This window comes from Toxorhynchites rutilus, chromosome 3 (genome assembly GCF_029784135.1).
Source record: "Toxorhynchites rutilus septentrionalis strain SRP chromosome 3, ASM2978413v1, whole genome shotgun sequence".
Taxonomy (NCBI): domain Eukaryota; kingdom Metazoa; phylum Arthropoda; class Insecta; order Diptera; family Culicidae; genus Toxorhynchites; species Toxorhynchites rutilus.
In genome coordinates, this window is record NC_073746.1 from 103,746,416 (window position 1) to 103,759,953 (window position 13,538).

The 13,538-nt window shown below is 37.3% G+C and overlaps 1 protein-coding gene across 1 annotated transcript in view; it reads right to left on the reverse strand.

Moving 5' to 3' along the window:
- Positions 1-13,538, reverse strand: part of LOC129773408 (synaptogenesis protein syg-2-like) — a 177,709-nt gene that overhangs the window by 12,938 nt on the left and 151,233 nt on the right. The window contains exons 9-10 of the mRNA XM_055777006.1: positions 11,926-12,056; positions 11,106-11,268 (exon numbers count right to left, since the gene is read on the reverse strand). Of these exons, the coding sequence (XP_055632981.1) occupies positions 11,106-11,268; positions 11,926-12,056 (294 nt within the window). The remainder of the gene's footprint in view (positions 1-11,105; positions 11,269-11,925; positions 12,057-13,538) is intronic.

Sequence of the window (13,538 nt, forward strand, 5' to 3'; positions counted from 1 at the left end):
CTACCCTACCCCATAATCAAAAATGGATATCCGTAAATCAAATGCATAATTATGATCAGACATAATTATCCATTTGATAATTATATGTGATCATAAGGATAATGAGCACAGAGTATCTAATTTCATTAAATTCGAAAGTTTAATTCAGCAAATATGAGCCGGTTACAGGTTACAGATGGGGTTATTAGGAAGCATGCGATGTGATTGATTTTGATTATTTTGCCGTTCAAATGATATACTCACCAATAAGATGTCGATTATTGATGCGAATTAGTTTAGTCCAATTTCTATAAGACCAGGGTATGATCTTGCTGCTTTGTGTCATTGCAAACAAACAAACGCTTCAATTTATATTCTAGTGTACTTGTATTGGCAGCTATCATACACTGCGTGATTTTCATATGTCTGTTTGCAAGCGTTGAACATAAACAAATGTTTTTGTATTTTTCAAATGTCAAGTTTCTATAAGGCCAGTCACGTTTTCGGTTGTTTTTAGTTACACCCATACCTCGCTATACGGCCGCTCTTCATACGGCATTGCGCTATAACGGCCGTCTTAAATTAAGGCACATTTTCGGTTTATGGCCTTAAATGTTTCGCTATAACGGCAAAAAAAATTTTTGGTTTTGATTACGATATATCTAAATGTTGCCAGTCTTGTGCAATTTATTTTCGAAAATTTAAGGAATGGAGATACCGATGAATCTGGATGTCACATTCAAAGTGAGCCGAGGATGGTTTGAAAAATTTAAAAATAGATTTAATTTGTATAATATGAAAATAAAAGGTGAAGCAGGTGAAGCGCTGATAAGGCCGCATCTAAGTAATATGCCAAAACTTTAAAGGGAATTATTGAAAGAGGCATTTCAAAACCGAAAAATCTGCGCCTTGTTATAAGGTGTCTAGAGAACGACTAACTTTGCTTCTTGGTGCAAATGCCGCGAGTGATTTTAAACTAAAACCACTTTGAATACGTTTATCCGAAAATCTAAGGCCTCTTAAAGAACTAAATAAAAACCAATTACCGGTCGTATGGAGATCCAACAAGAAAGTTTGGATGACTAAAGCTACTTTTAAGGATTGGTTAAAAATTCACTTTTGTACAGATGTGAAAAAATATTTGCGAGACAATAACTTAAAAGGGTATTCTAGTGTAGAGACACGAATTTCAAATGCTTTTTCGAGCTCCGTAAAAATAAAATAAAACATATTTTTACTATGCATTATACGAGGGTCGTTCAAAAAATAAATTTCAGTGCCTCAAAAATCGCAGTTAGGACAAAAAACAAGGTGATTTTCGTAATCTACGTTTCATTTTCTATTTTTCTACATAATCGTCGTAACGTTAGAAGCATTTTTCATAGCGTGGCACGAGTTTTTCTATTCCGAGCGAGAAGTTCGTAGCGTCCAACTTTTTGAAGTACGGTGTAACTGCGTCACGAATTTCTTCAGTGTTATCGAATCGTTGACCGCCAAATAAAAAATAAAACGTAGATTACGAAAATCACCTTGTTTTTTGTCCTAATTTTATTTTTCCGCTATTTTTGAGGCATTGAAACTTATTTTTTGAACGATCCTCTTATCATTACTTGTTCATCTATCTTTTAACAATGAAACAAAAATTGAACAGAGAAAAAATATTCATAACTAGAGTAGTTGAGAGCTGATGAAGTGAGAGAGTTTGAAAAAAAATTGTGCCATGACGAACACGATTCCAGCCCTTCTGGTTATCTGAAACAAAAAAATCGAACAGATTCTGAATCAGTGAAGATGCCGCTATCGCATGAACCTCGGGCAAGTCAAAAACATCTTTTTTTTTAAATGGCGGCCGTTTGAAAAACAAAAATGCGATCCAAAACGTTTTTTCTCACGTTTCTCGATTTTCTAAAAATAGTAAAATTTAGAAATATCTTTTTTTAGAGGTTCATGCGATAGAGATCTCTGCAGATTGTGTCCATATAAATTCGACACGAATCGGTTCAGCACAACTTGAGATATCGTGCACGCCAGTTTGAAAAAAACTAGTTTCGAGAAAAACGCGTTTGAAGTTCATTGTTATGGCCATAGCAGGTTAGATACCTCATCACTAAAATGGCTCTTACTACGTAAATAATAGGATTTTCGATATGTCCTTCCTAGGGTATATTCTCGAATGCCTAAACTACAGAAATATGAAGTAAAAAATTTTGATTTTCTTCAAATTTCTAGACTAGAAAACTGCCTTAAGCAACAAGGCTTTGCTAATTTTGGATAATGCATCAGGGCATTTTACTTATTTATCCGAACTATCTGAAGGTATCAAGTTATAACTTCCGAAAAATACAACAACTCTGATCCAACCAATGGATCAGAGTGCAATAACCATTTTTAAGGCACATCGCCTACGCTGAACTTTCCGACAACTTAAACGGGAAACCGATGGTAAACATCAATTAAAATATTTTGGAAAAACTACAACATCAAAGGTTCTGTTGACAGCATTAGTGAATCATGGAAGAAATTCAAATTAACAACAATGAACCATGTTTGTAATAAAAATATGGCCAGAATGTGTAAAAGTACTGATTCAAAAGTTAATTTCTTCCTGAAATTAGGCAGAATGTATTGAAGCGAGCACATGATTTCAGCCTTGAAAGTTGGAACGAACATTATGTACTTCATCTACTTGTAGCTGATAGGGAACCCCTTTCACATGAGGAATTCATTCTTATTGTGGGTTTTTGGAGTCTGTTATTATTTTATGTACAAATATATGTATTGTTTATTTATATATTTCTGATTTAAAACAAACATACATACATACGGAAACCCAACAAGCCGGCTTGCGATCACAACTCGTATAGGCCGATTGCAATGTTATCCTGTATTCGTAAATTGTTAGAGAAAATGATTCTACTTCGTTTGGACAAGTGGGTCGAAACGAACAATTTGCTGTCAAATACGCAGTTTGGCTTCCGCCGAGGTAGAGGGACAAATGATTGTCTCGCGCTGCTATCTTCTGAAATCCAAATCGCATTTGCTCGCAAAGAACAAATGGCTTCCGTTTTTCTCGATATCAAAGGGGCATTTGATTCAGTTTCCATGGAAATTCTCTCAGAGAAGCTTCATAATCGTGGACTTTCACCAATTCTTAACAATCTCCTGTACAATTTACTGTCAGAAAAACACATGATTTTCTCTCATGGCAGCTCGAAATCTTCTCGTTACAGTTTTATGGGCCTACCACAAGGCTCCTGCCTAAGCCGCCTTTTGTACAGTTTTTACGTCAATGATATGGATGATTGTCTAACTAGAGACTGCACGCTGAGACAACTTGCAGACGATGGAGTTATTTCCATCACGGGTACTAATCCCGTCGTTCTGCAAAAGTCGTTGCTAGATACCCTGAACAATCTGTTCACGTGGGCCCTCAAGCTGGGTATCGAATTCTCTACGGAGAAAACTGAAATGGTCGTTTTTTCTAGGAAGCACGAACCCGCCCAATTCCAGCTACACCTATCCGGCAAAACGATCCAACACTCTATGTTTTTCAAATACCTGGGTGTATATTTTGATTCTAAGTGTACCTGGGGGAGACACATTGTGTATTTGAAACAGAAATGCCAGCAAAGAATCAATTTTCTCCAAACAATTACCGGAACATGGTGGGGTGCCCATCCAGGAGACCTCATTCAGTTGTACAAAACAACGATATTATCAGTGTTAGAATATGGCAGTTTTTGCTTCCGATCAGCTGCCAGGATTCATATTCTCAAGCTGGAGAGAATACAATATCGTTGCTTGCGTATAGCCATGGGGTGTTTGCATTCGACACATACGATGAGTCACGTAGTTTTGGCAGGAGTACCCCCGCTTACTCTTCGGTTCACAGAATTATCCTACAGATTTCTCATCCGTTGCAAGATCATGAATCCATTGGTAATTGATAACTTCGAAAATCTACTCCAACTGACTCCTCAGTCATGTTTTATGTCTTTATACCATGAGTACCTTACACACGACGTGCACCCTTCACCAGGCATCTCCAACCAAGTTTGCTTCCCATACTTCTGCAATTCCTCTGTCATTTTTGATCTGTCCATGCGACAAAAAATCCATGGAATCCCAGATCACCTACGCTCCGATTCTATTCCGCCGATATTTTCGGCAGAATATGGCAAAGTTAGATCTGATAAAATGTTCTTTACTGACGGTTCATTCATAAACGGGTCCATGGCCTCGGCATCTTCAATGAAAATTCCAGTGCCTCTTTCAAACTCAAAGATCCTTGTTCCGTGTATGTCGCTGAACTGGGTGCGATATATTACGCATTAGGGATCATTGAAACATTGCCCATCGACCACTATTTTGTTTTTTCAGACAGTCTCAGCTCAATAGAGGCAATCCGCTCAATGAAAGTTGATAAACGCTCATCTTATTTCCTAACAAGAATAAGACAACTATTGAGTGTTTTGGTCGAAAAATTATTCAAGATTACCTTAGCATAGGTTCCCTCTCATTGCTCGATTCCGGGGAATGAGAAAGCGGACTCGCTAGCTAAGGTGGGCGCTTTAGAAGGCACACTTTTTGAAAGGCAAATTGCTTATAATGAATTTTTCCACATTCCTCGTCAGTATACGCTCGTAAGTTGGCAGCGCATGTGGAGTGAAGATGAGTTCGGTCGTTGGTTACACACGATTATCCCTAAGGTCTCGACGAGTGCATGGTTCAAGGGATTGAATGTAAGTTGTGATTTCATTCGCGTGATATCTCGGCTTATGTCCAATCACTACAACCTAAACGCGCATCTCTATCGCATTGGGCTCGCAGCAAACAATCTTTGTGATTGTGGCGATGGCTACCACGACATCGAGCATGTTGTCTGGTCGTGTATCTGGTTCCATGCTGCTCGCTCTCAACTCTCTAGAGCACTGAGAGCACAATGTAGACAATCGGATATCCCCGTCCGGGATATCTTAGGTAGCCGGGATCCTGATCTTCTGCTTCATCTATACCTGTTCCTCAGAAACGCCGATGTCAACGTTTAATGATGTTTCCTTCGTTGTGTCCCCGTTTCATATCCCTCCTATCCGATCGATAAACTTTTACTTAGTCGCGGCAATACATACACACACTCTTTACAGATGCACGGGCCGAAGGTTGTGCAGTCCACTGATTATTCAACAAGAGCCAAAGGTTGTACCGCTCATGACAACTCTACACGAGCTGATGATTGCGCCGGCTAGTGACCATTCTGTCCTGGATTCCTCGAGTCGAGAAAGACGCACCACGCTAGATATGGGGTACAGACTAGGGGGGCGTTGCTGATTAATGGTCAGCTGCATCCCAATAAGAAGTATCCCGTGTCGGGTACACGTACAGAGCATCGAAGACTGCGACATACCAATTATGAGAACACTTGTAATACTAACCTCGAGTCAACCGCGAGTAATCGGTTACATATTACTAACATAGTCTAAGCAAACATTGTCAAAATATTGAACTCCCGGCCCCGTTAGGCTGATGCCATATGAGCCTTAATAAAATATATATTTTGGATAAAAAAAAAAAATGAAATAAAAAGACAAAATGCACGTTGAACTATAAATCATGTTACAAAGGGCCTGGTCGGGTAAGGGAGCCAAAGTGCCCCCAACCCAAATCACTAGCTGTGTGGTAAATATTGTAGAGATATTAAATAAGAATTTTTTTTGAACCCCTATGTGGTTTAACATAGTAGTGAAAAATGTACTTTTTCATTTATTTCACGCCATCCTCAAAAGATTCGAGATAAAAATTATGGTGTATCAAGAAAAATTACCAAAAAAATTAAGTACTAAAAAAAATATTGAAATTTTGGAAAACATATTACTTATATTAAAACAAAAATATTACTTTGAGACCTACTTTTACTCAATTTTTTATTTGAATGCGTTCGTATGTGTTGTTTTTTTCCACATGTAGCGTAATTTTTAAGAGGATTGCGCGAAAAAAAAAAGTTTTTTTGTCCTTTGAACATTTTTAATTTATTTTGAATTTAAATTTAGAGAGAATTATTTAAATTTTATTTTTTATAAGTCTAAATTTTGTCGGTATATTTAGAGCATTGTAATGCGCAAAGATTTTTTTTCTCGTATCTTAGAATATATAAGATTATTTTTACATTGGATTGCGATGGTTTACTAAATTCATAGGAGTCAGCAGTACGATAGAGCTCTGTGCGAAAAAATAAAGTCCTTGTGAAAAGATCATTCGGATAAAAGAAGAACACTTAAAAACAACACTTAAAAAATCCAAATTATTATTATTTTTTTATTTTAATCTTACAATTGAAAATCACGATTACAATATAATAATAGATTTCAAGAAAAAAATAATAATGCAGACGATGAAGAAAATTATTTTTGTGTCTCGCAATGCTTTAGGTAAAAATTACGCCACATGTAGAACAAAAAAGATACATCCGACCGCATTTAAATAAAACTTAGTAAGATTTTTTTTCTTTTTTTATTATATAGATTTTCAGCCGAAGGCGGGTTTTTCTCTGATACCTTAGTAAGATGTACTTACAGTATTTTCTCTTATTTTTGTCTCAAAGCTATTGAGAATGGCGTGAAAAATAAAACGAAAAGGTGCATTTTTCACTATAGATCCTATGGTGTACCGTATGAGGACTCAAATATATGGTACTACTGCCAAAATGTTTTATTTAGTACCCTATACAATATTTTCCATACAGCTGGTGATTTGGTTTGGGGGCACTTTTTACTCCCTTACCCAGCCAGACCCTTTGGAGATATAATTTTTTTTTGTACCCCGCAACACTGAAAATAATCTGAAAAAAATCACACATATCTAGAAAAGTCGTAGGAACACATTTAAATATGTATTAGAGTAGTACTGAATCTCCAAATCGAAAATTTTTTTTTCTCGAAATTTCAATATAAGTTTTATAGTATTTAAATTTTCGATAAAATTTTTTTTTGATAATTTTTCTTGATACTCCGTAGTGAGATGCACATTCAGTATTTCTTTCAAATTTTTATCTCGAAGCATTTGAGGATGGCGTGAAATAAACGAAAAAGTACATTTTCACTATAGATCCTATGTTAAATCACAGAATTTCTTATTTAATATCCTCTACAATATTTGCCATACAGCTAGTGATTTTGTTTGGGGGCTCCTTTTACTCCCTTACCCGGCCAGCCCCTTTAACAAAATTTTGAACCGATCCGATTAAATTTGTATTAATTTGTATTAGAATAATTGATTCCTTATACGGCTTTTCGCTTTGCGGCCAAGTTTTATGGAACGTATCTAGGCCGTAAAGCGAGGTATGAGTGTAGTTTGATTAATGAATCTAGAAAATGCCGAAAGGAAAAGTGCTTACGGATAGAGAAAAAGGACAAATGGATGCATTTCACCAAGAAAATGTTGGCATTAGAGAAGTTGCGAATCCTCAAGGATACGCTAAAAAAAAGAGAGCTCCACTTAAATCGAAGCTCTCTGATGAGCGGGGAATAATTATAACAGCTGCGAATACTCCAAAATCGCTTATACAATTAAAGCAATCTTTGAATTTAAATGTTTCACGGGAGACAATTCGTCAAATTTTGGTAAAAAGTCGTTACATAAAGAGGGCTAAAAAGGATATAGCTCCTAATCTTACACCATCTCACATCGAAAGACGTCTGAGTTTTGCTAAAGCTCACATGAACCAACAGTGGGACATGGTATGTCATGACAAAGAACGTTTTCAAAAGAATACATTTTGCTATACACCATAACAAAAAATTTTACAATTGTTTTGTTTACTTTCCACTTTGCTAGGCTATCTTAAGTGGAAAAAAAGATCAATTTGGACGGTCCTGATGGTTTCAACGGCGTGATTTACGGAAGGAGGAACAGTATTTTTCAACTAGGAACTTTGGTGGAGGCAATCTGTGCAACTGGAAAGCTCAAGATAGCTTTCACATAATTCAAGGATTACATACATGTTCTGAAATCCTCTCTTCTTCCGTTTTTGCATGAATATCGTCACAAAAAAAACATATTCAAGCAAAAAAAAAATGTTACTATTCATACCAGCAAGGAAACTAAGCAATGGATTAGGGACCAAAAACTTATTTTTTTTGAACTGACTGGTTCGCTCTCCAGACTAGAATCCTGTTGAAAATCTTAGGAGGATCCTTATTCGCAGAATCTACACTGAGGGAAAGCGGTACACCACGATTGAAGAGCTCAAGGTTGCAATTTCGGGAAAAATGAAAAATATCGAGAAATGCGCCGAAATGGCAAGGTTGCCAATTATTGACATGTAAATCAGGCAATAGTTTTGAATTTGTCATTGATAATACTTATGAATCTAGAAATGGTCTTATAGAAACTAGACAGCTGAAATTATCATTGTTATGCACAATAAATAAACAAACAACTCTTTTGAACGAAATTGACGTTAAATATATTTGATTCTAAGCATTCTAAAATGTGTGAATGTATCTTGTTGAAATTCTAACTGTTTGTGTTGCAACGAAACATAATCAGGGTCTTATAGAAGATGGACAGAGTGTACATTAGGGTGCCAATTAAAAAGGTCATCTCCAATTTCAATAAGTTACCCCACAAAAAATGTTCACCACCTCGGAAAAACACCCCATATATCAGCTCAATCGGACTTAAGGGAGAGTGGCGCAAAGCGGTCAAAGTTTGAGTTTGAGTTTCACCCAAGGGGGGAGTAAAGTAAATCGGGGTTTTCAAAAAAAAATTGTTGATGCCAAATGTCTTAAAAGTGCATGAAACTTTTTTTTAAAACCTCGATTTTCGGTGATTTTTCGTTTTTCAAAAAAACTCAATTTTTAACGTCTGTGACACATTGTGACACATCAACATTTTGTAGCAAATTCCGAATGAAAAATCGAGATAACTATTTTTATTGTCACCTAAAACCATACTTTTCGTTTCGTGCTCCGAAAACAAACTAAGTCCCACAGTGCCGATTTTAGACAAAATAAATTTTTTCGAGATGACACTAGATCTTGACGTTTCATGCAATTTTAAGACATTTGGCTTCAAATTTTTTTTTAAACCCCGGTTTCCTTTACTCCCCCCTTTGGTGATTTTTCGATTTTCAAAACACTTAAACTTTGACCGTTTGCGCCACTCTCCCTTAAGTCCGATTGAGCTGAAATTCGGCATAGGGAGTTTTTTCGAGGTGGTGAACATTTTGTATGGGGAAACTTTCTGAAATTTTGGAGTCGAATTTTCCCCATACATTTATTGGTACCGTAGTGTACATATTGTACATCCGTTTTTTAGACGAATAACAAATGCTGTTTTTCAACCAAATAACAGCCAAAATGATTATGATTTATGTGGCATCCTGATCAAAGTGTTTACACAGTATTATGTAAGTTACACCTAGTGTGTGAGACGAGAGCAAAGCTATGAAACAGAAAACGCCATTCCGGGAACACGGTTGAGTATTTGGCGTTGGAGAACTGAGCTGGAAGTGTAGGATATCACATTACCGATCCTGCCAAAATTAACGAATTTCTTGTGGTTTTATATATATTTAACTGCTTTGTGAAAACAATATTGAGGTAAGGACATTTTAATTTTAGAGCACGAAGAGGTTGATATAATTTTCCCCTTCTTTGAGACTGTTCAGTCTCATGGGAAGAGGAAAATATGTCATAATAAAATGAAAAAAAAAAAGGTTGAGCCGGTGTAGGGCCAAGGCCAACCATGTGAAAAAATAGTTGAGCCGGTGGAAGACCAAGGCCAACGGTATGATGAAAAAAGATGAGTTGAGCCGGTGCAAGACCATGGCCAACCATATGAAAGAAAAGTTGAGCCGGTGGAAGACCGAGGCCAACGGTACGTTAAAATAAATTGAGTCGGGTATAGCCCAAGGCCAAAAAAGATAGTTGAGCCGGTGCAAGACCATGGTCAATCATACGAAACAAAAATAAGCCGGTGGAAGACCAAGGCCAAGGGTACGTTGAAGCAATGTTTAGTTGGGTATAGCCCATGTCCGAAAAATAGTGAACCGGTACACGACTATGGGCAAACATGTGAGAAAAATAGTTGAGCCGGTGGAAGACCCAGGCCAACTACGTGGAAAGTATTGAGTCGAGAGAAGCCCAAGACCAAAAACAAAATCGAGCCGGTGGAAAACATAATAGGTCAATCTCAAAATCGAATTATTCACAAATATTATGCACACGAAAGAGCCATTGAAGAGCAAAATGTAAACATAAACAAAAACGATGTGAGGGTTTGGATTAGTTCTTTCACCATAAAAAGGGATGCTATAAATAATATATAGCATATTTTTCAAGATGTATATAGTTTGGGAAATGCGAAAAACATTATATATTTTGCAATATTTTTCTTTCTTGGTACAACAATATTCTGGGATATTTCAAAAATTTATATTTATTGAACAGGTTGTGCTGAGTATATTCTGCTTGATTGAAGGGCAGGAGATGAACTATAATAAATCATCAGGGAGCGGACGACAACAGATTTCATTTAAAATTAAAAAAAAAAAAATTAAAAGAAAGCAACCAATAGTCAAACATGTAAGAAATATTCCTCAATTGACTTGACACATTTTTATATATTATGTTCAATTCACTTTGTGCGAGGGGAGGATGTGCCATCCTGATCAAAGTGTTTACACAGTATTATGTAAGTTACACCTAGTGTGTGAGACGAGAGCAAAGCTATAAAACAGAAAACGCCATTCCGGGAATACGGTTGAGTATTTGGTGTTGGAGAACTGAGCTGGAAGTGTAGGATATCACAATTTAGAACAAATTTAATTTAACCGAACAATAATTATTCATATCGCCTGATAAATGATAGAACCCCACTCCGATGGGAGTTTGTTTCGCAAGCAATCAATTCGATTATCGGATTCGTTCAATCAAATGCACAAATATATGAATTTATCGGCAGAACCCACAACAACAACAAAAAAACTTCCCGTTTCCATCAGCTAGATTTGTAATTAAACTAACATTAATCATACGTAGGCAACCGGACGGAACAACGGAGCGAATCTGTCCGCCATACATCAAACACTCCACCTCTCCCCTCCCACTTCGCTGGTCCATACTTACACTTGATACTGAGCACGATGGAATCGCTGAGTGTTTCACCCTCGGTATTGAGCGCCCCGCACTGATATGCCCCACTCGAACTCCGCGTCACCTTCTGTATCACCAGGCTCTGGTTCGAGCGTACGATTTTCGTCGACGATGAGTTTTGAGGTAGTTGTACTCCCTACAGGCAGAAAAAAGTAAAAGTAAAAGGAAAAGTTAAAGAAGCGGAATTGTAAGGAGTAGCTTTGTGACACGATGAGGATCGCGTCCGTGTAATGATGCCAGGCCATTATGCGACACGCACAATATGTTGGCACAACAGTGCAAAGATCCTGTTGTTCATCGATGGAGAGATGAAACGACAAGTTTGTCAGAAGTTGTGATAATTTGTTTTAACTGGGATGTTTTCGGTTTCTGATGTTTACCGGATGTGGTGGGTTGTAAAGTTCCCAGCTAATGGAATCTAATGTACTCTACGTGACAAAACGATGATAATTAGCGCTCGTCAGCGTGGTTCGATGCAGGAAGAGCACGTGTCGCGTTTATTCTGGGTGCGGTTTTCTTAAATTGATCAGGATCAAAATGGGCGCGAACGCGCGCTAGAGAGGGAATTCAATTGTGTGCTCTTAAAACGTTTCGATAGCGTAGGCAGATAGCGAAGGCTGAGCTATATAATCACTGAGTATGCTACGTGCCACTAATGATGAGATAATTGAATTAGAGCAGAAGCAACTGATGGTAACGGTAGCAAAATTCAGCCTATATGTGTGTATCTATACTCGAGAACGGATGTGGTTTTAGTGGCAAAGCTTTTATCGATCAATTTGGCGGAACTTACATTATGTAGCCAAGCAAGCCGCCGCCACGCTGGATTTGATTGTATCTTGCATTCGAAGTAGATATCATCACCTTCCTTGATGTCGTCGATGGAAAGTGTTGAACCAAGATGGATGTTTACCACTGGAGGGTCTGAAAATGGAGAATGTGTTGACATATTAACAGCTATGTTTGGAACCTTGTGGTTTATAGTTATAATTTGACTTTGGAATTTCACGTATCAGGAATATTTATGAACACATAGCACGTTAATATCCTTGCTTAGAAGCTACTTGGCCTCAGGTAATGAAAACTATTGATCTTTCTGTTATTAATAGGAATCGTCTGTCGGATTGACAACATTTCGTGCGCCAGACAACGCTTAATTAATTTTCTCCAGCCGTTGATTTACAATAGAAAAACAATTGTTCAGTCAGACAACTTGTTTGCGGGTGTTAACGATGTTCCTTCATTAACTTGTAATGCATTTGTTCGTTGCTACCAATTTGTTTCATTGCATCCTCTGTCATCACTCAGTGATTCTTTTCATTCAATCCTTTTGAAATGTTGTAGCATGTGTCATGTGCCCTCACACGTGTTCTTCCGTACGACCACTTACTGCTAGAGTACTTTTGATGTGCGCGAAGAACACTCAGCACAGGAAAAATCTCCTCCAGTGCAACTTTTGCGCTAGACAAAGATTGAAAATCCCATCTCGAGTTCACTGTCTCGCAACCCGCGAGAAGACGCTGCTCTAAGGCACTCAACATAGATGAAATAACTTGAAATTGTACATAAAAAAATATTATGACCGGGATAGGGTACTGGTACGCTGAAAAGTTGAAGAGTGTTTCCAAAATCATTCAATATAACGGGTACTCCATGAAGGCAAAATAGTATTTTCATTTGAACAAAAAAAAAATTGCAAGGGAGTTTTTGAGCGATGCATGAAGTGGCAACACCTCTAAGTGGATGATCATGTAATTAGTGTAGAGATTCTCCGTTCGTAACTGAGATAAGGCATGATTCCACTAAGTTACAGGGTCTTTCAGGTCAAACGCTCACGCAAAAAAAAAGAAAAGCTCCTTTTAGTTTTTTTTCGCTCCGTCGATGGTAACACTGCATTACTCACTTTGGGACGATAATACTCGACTACTCGTTCAGTCTGATCGGATGGGTTTTGGTGTCAAGATGTACAATTTACATGAACGTGTATTTTTAGTGAAATCGTATTACTCGAGCAGCCGAAGCCTTCATGAAACTTTGTCCTCTTATGGTAAGAATTTCAACATTTCTCGATTAATTCCTCTGGTGGTACGTGAAGGACCTTTACTATGTTAATAAACCACAAAATTTGAAGGAACTTAAAAAAGAAATAACTCGGATTTTCAACAGCATCGAAGTCGCAATGTTAGAGTTGTACATGAAGAATTTTGTTCGCCTTTAAAAATGCGTTATCGAAAAAAGGGGTGGTCACATCGAAAAAGTCCTAAAATGAGCTTTATGTTCGTTTTGACACAGGACGTCTTTGTCTTTTTATATGTCTTTGATTTTTATATAGAGGGGTCACTCTACGAAAAATGTAACGATTTATTAAGAGTTTTCAAACGCATATTACTCAAAATGGTAATTGCG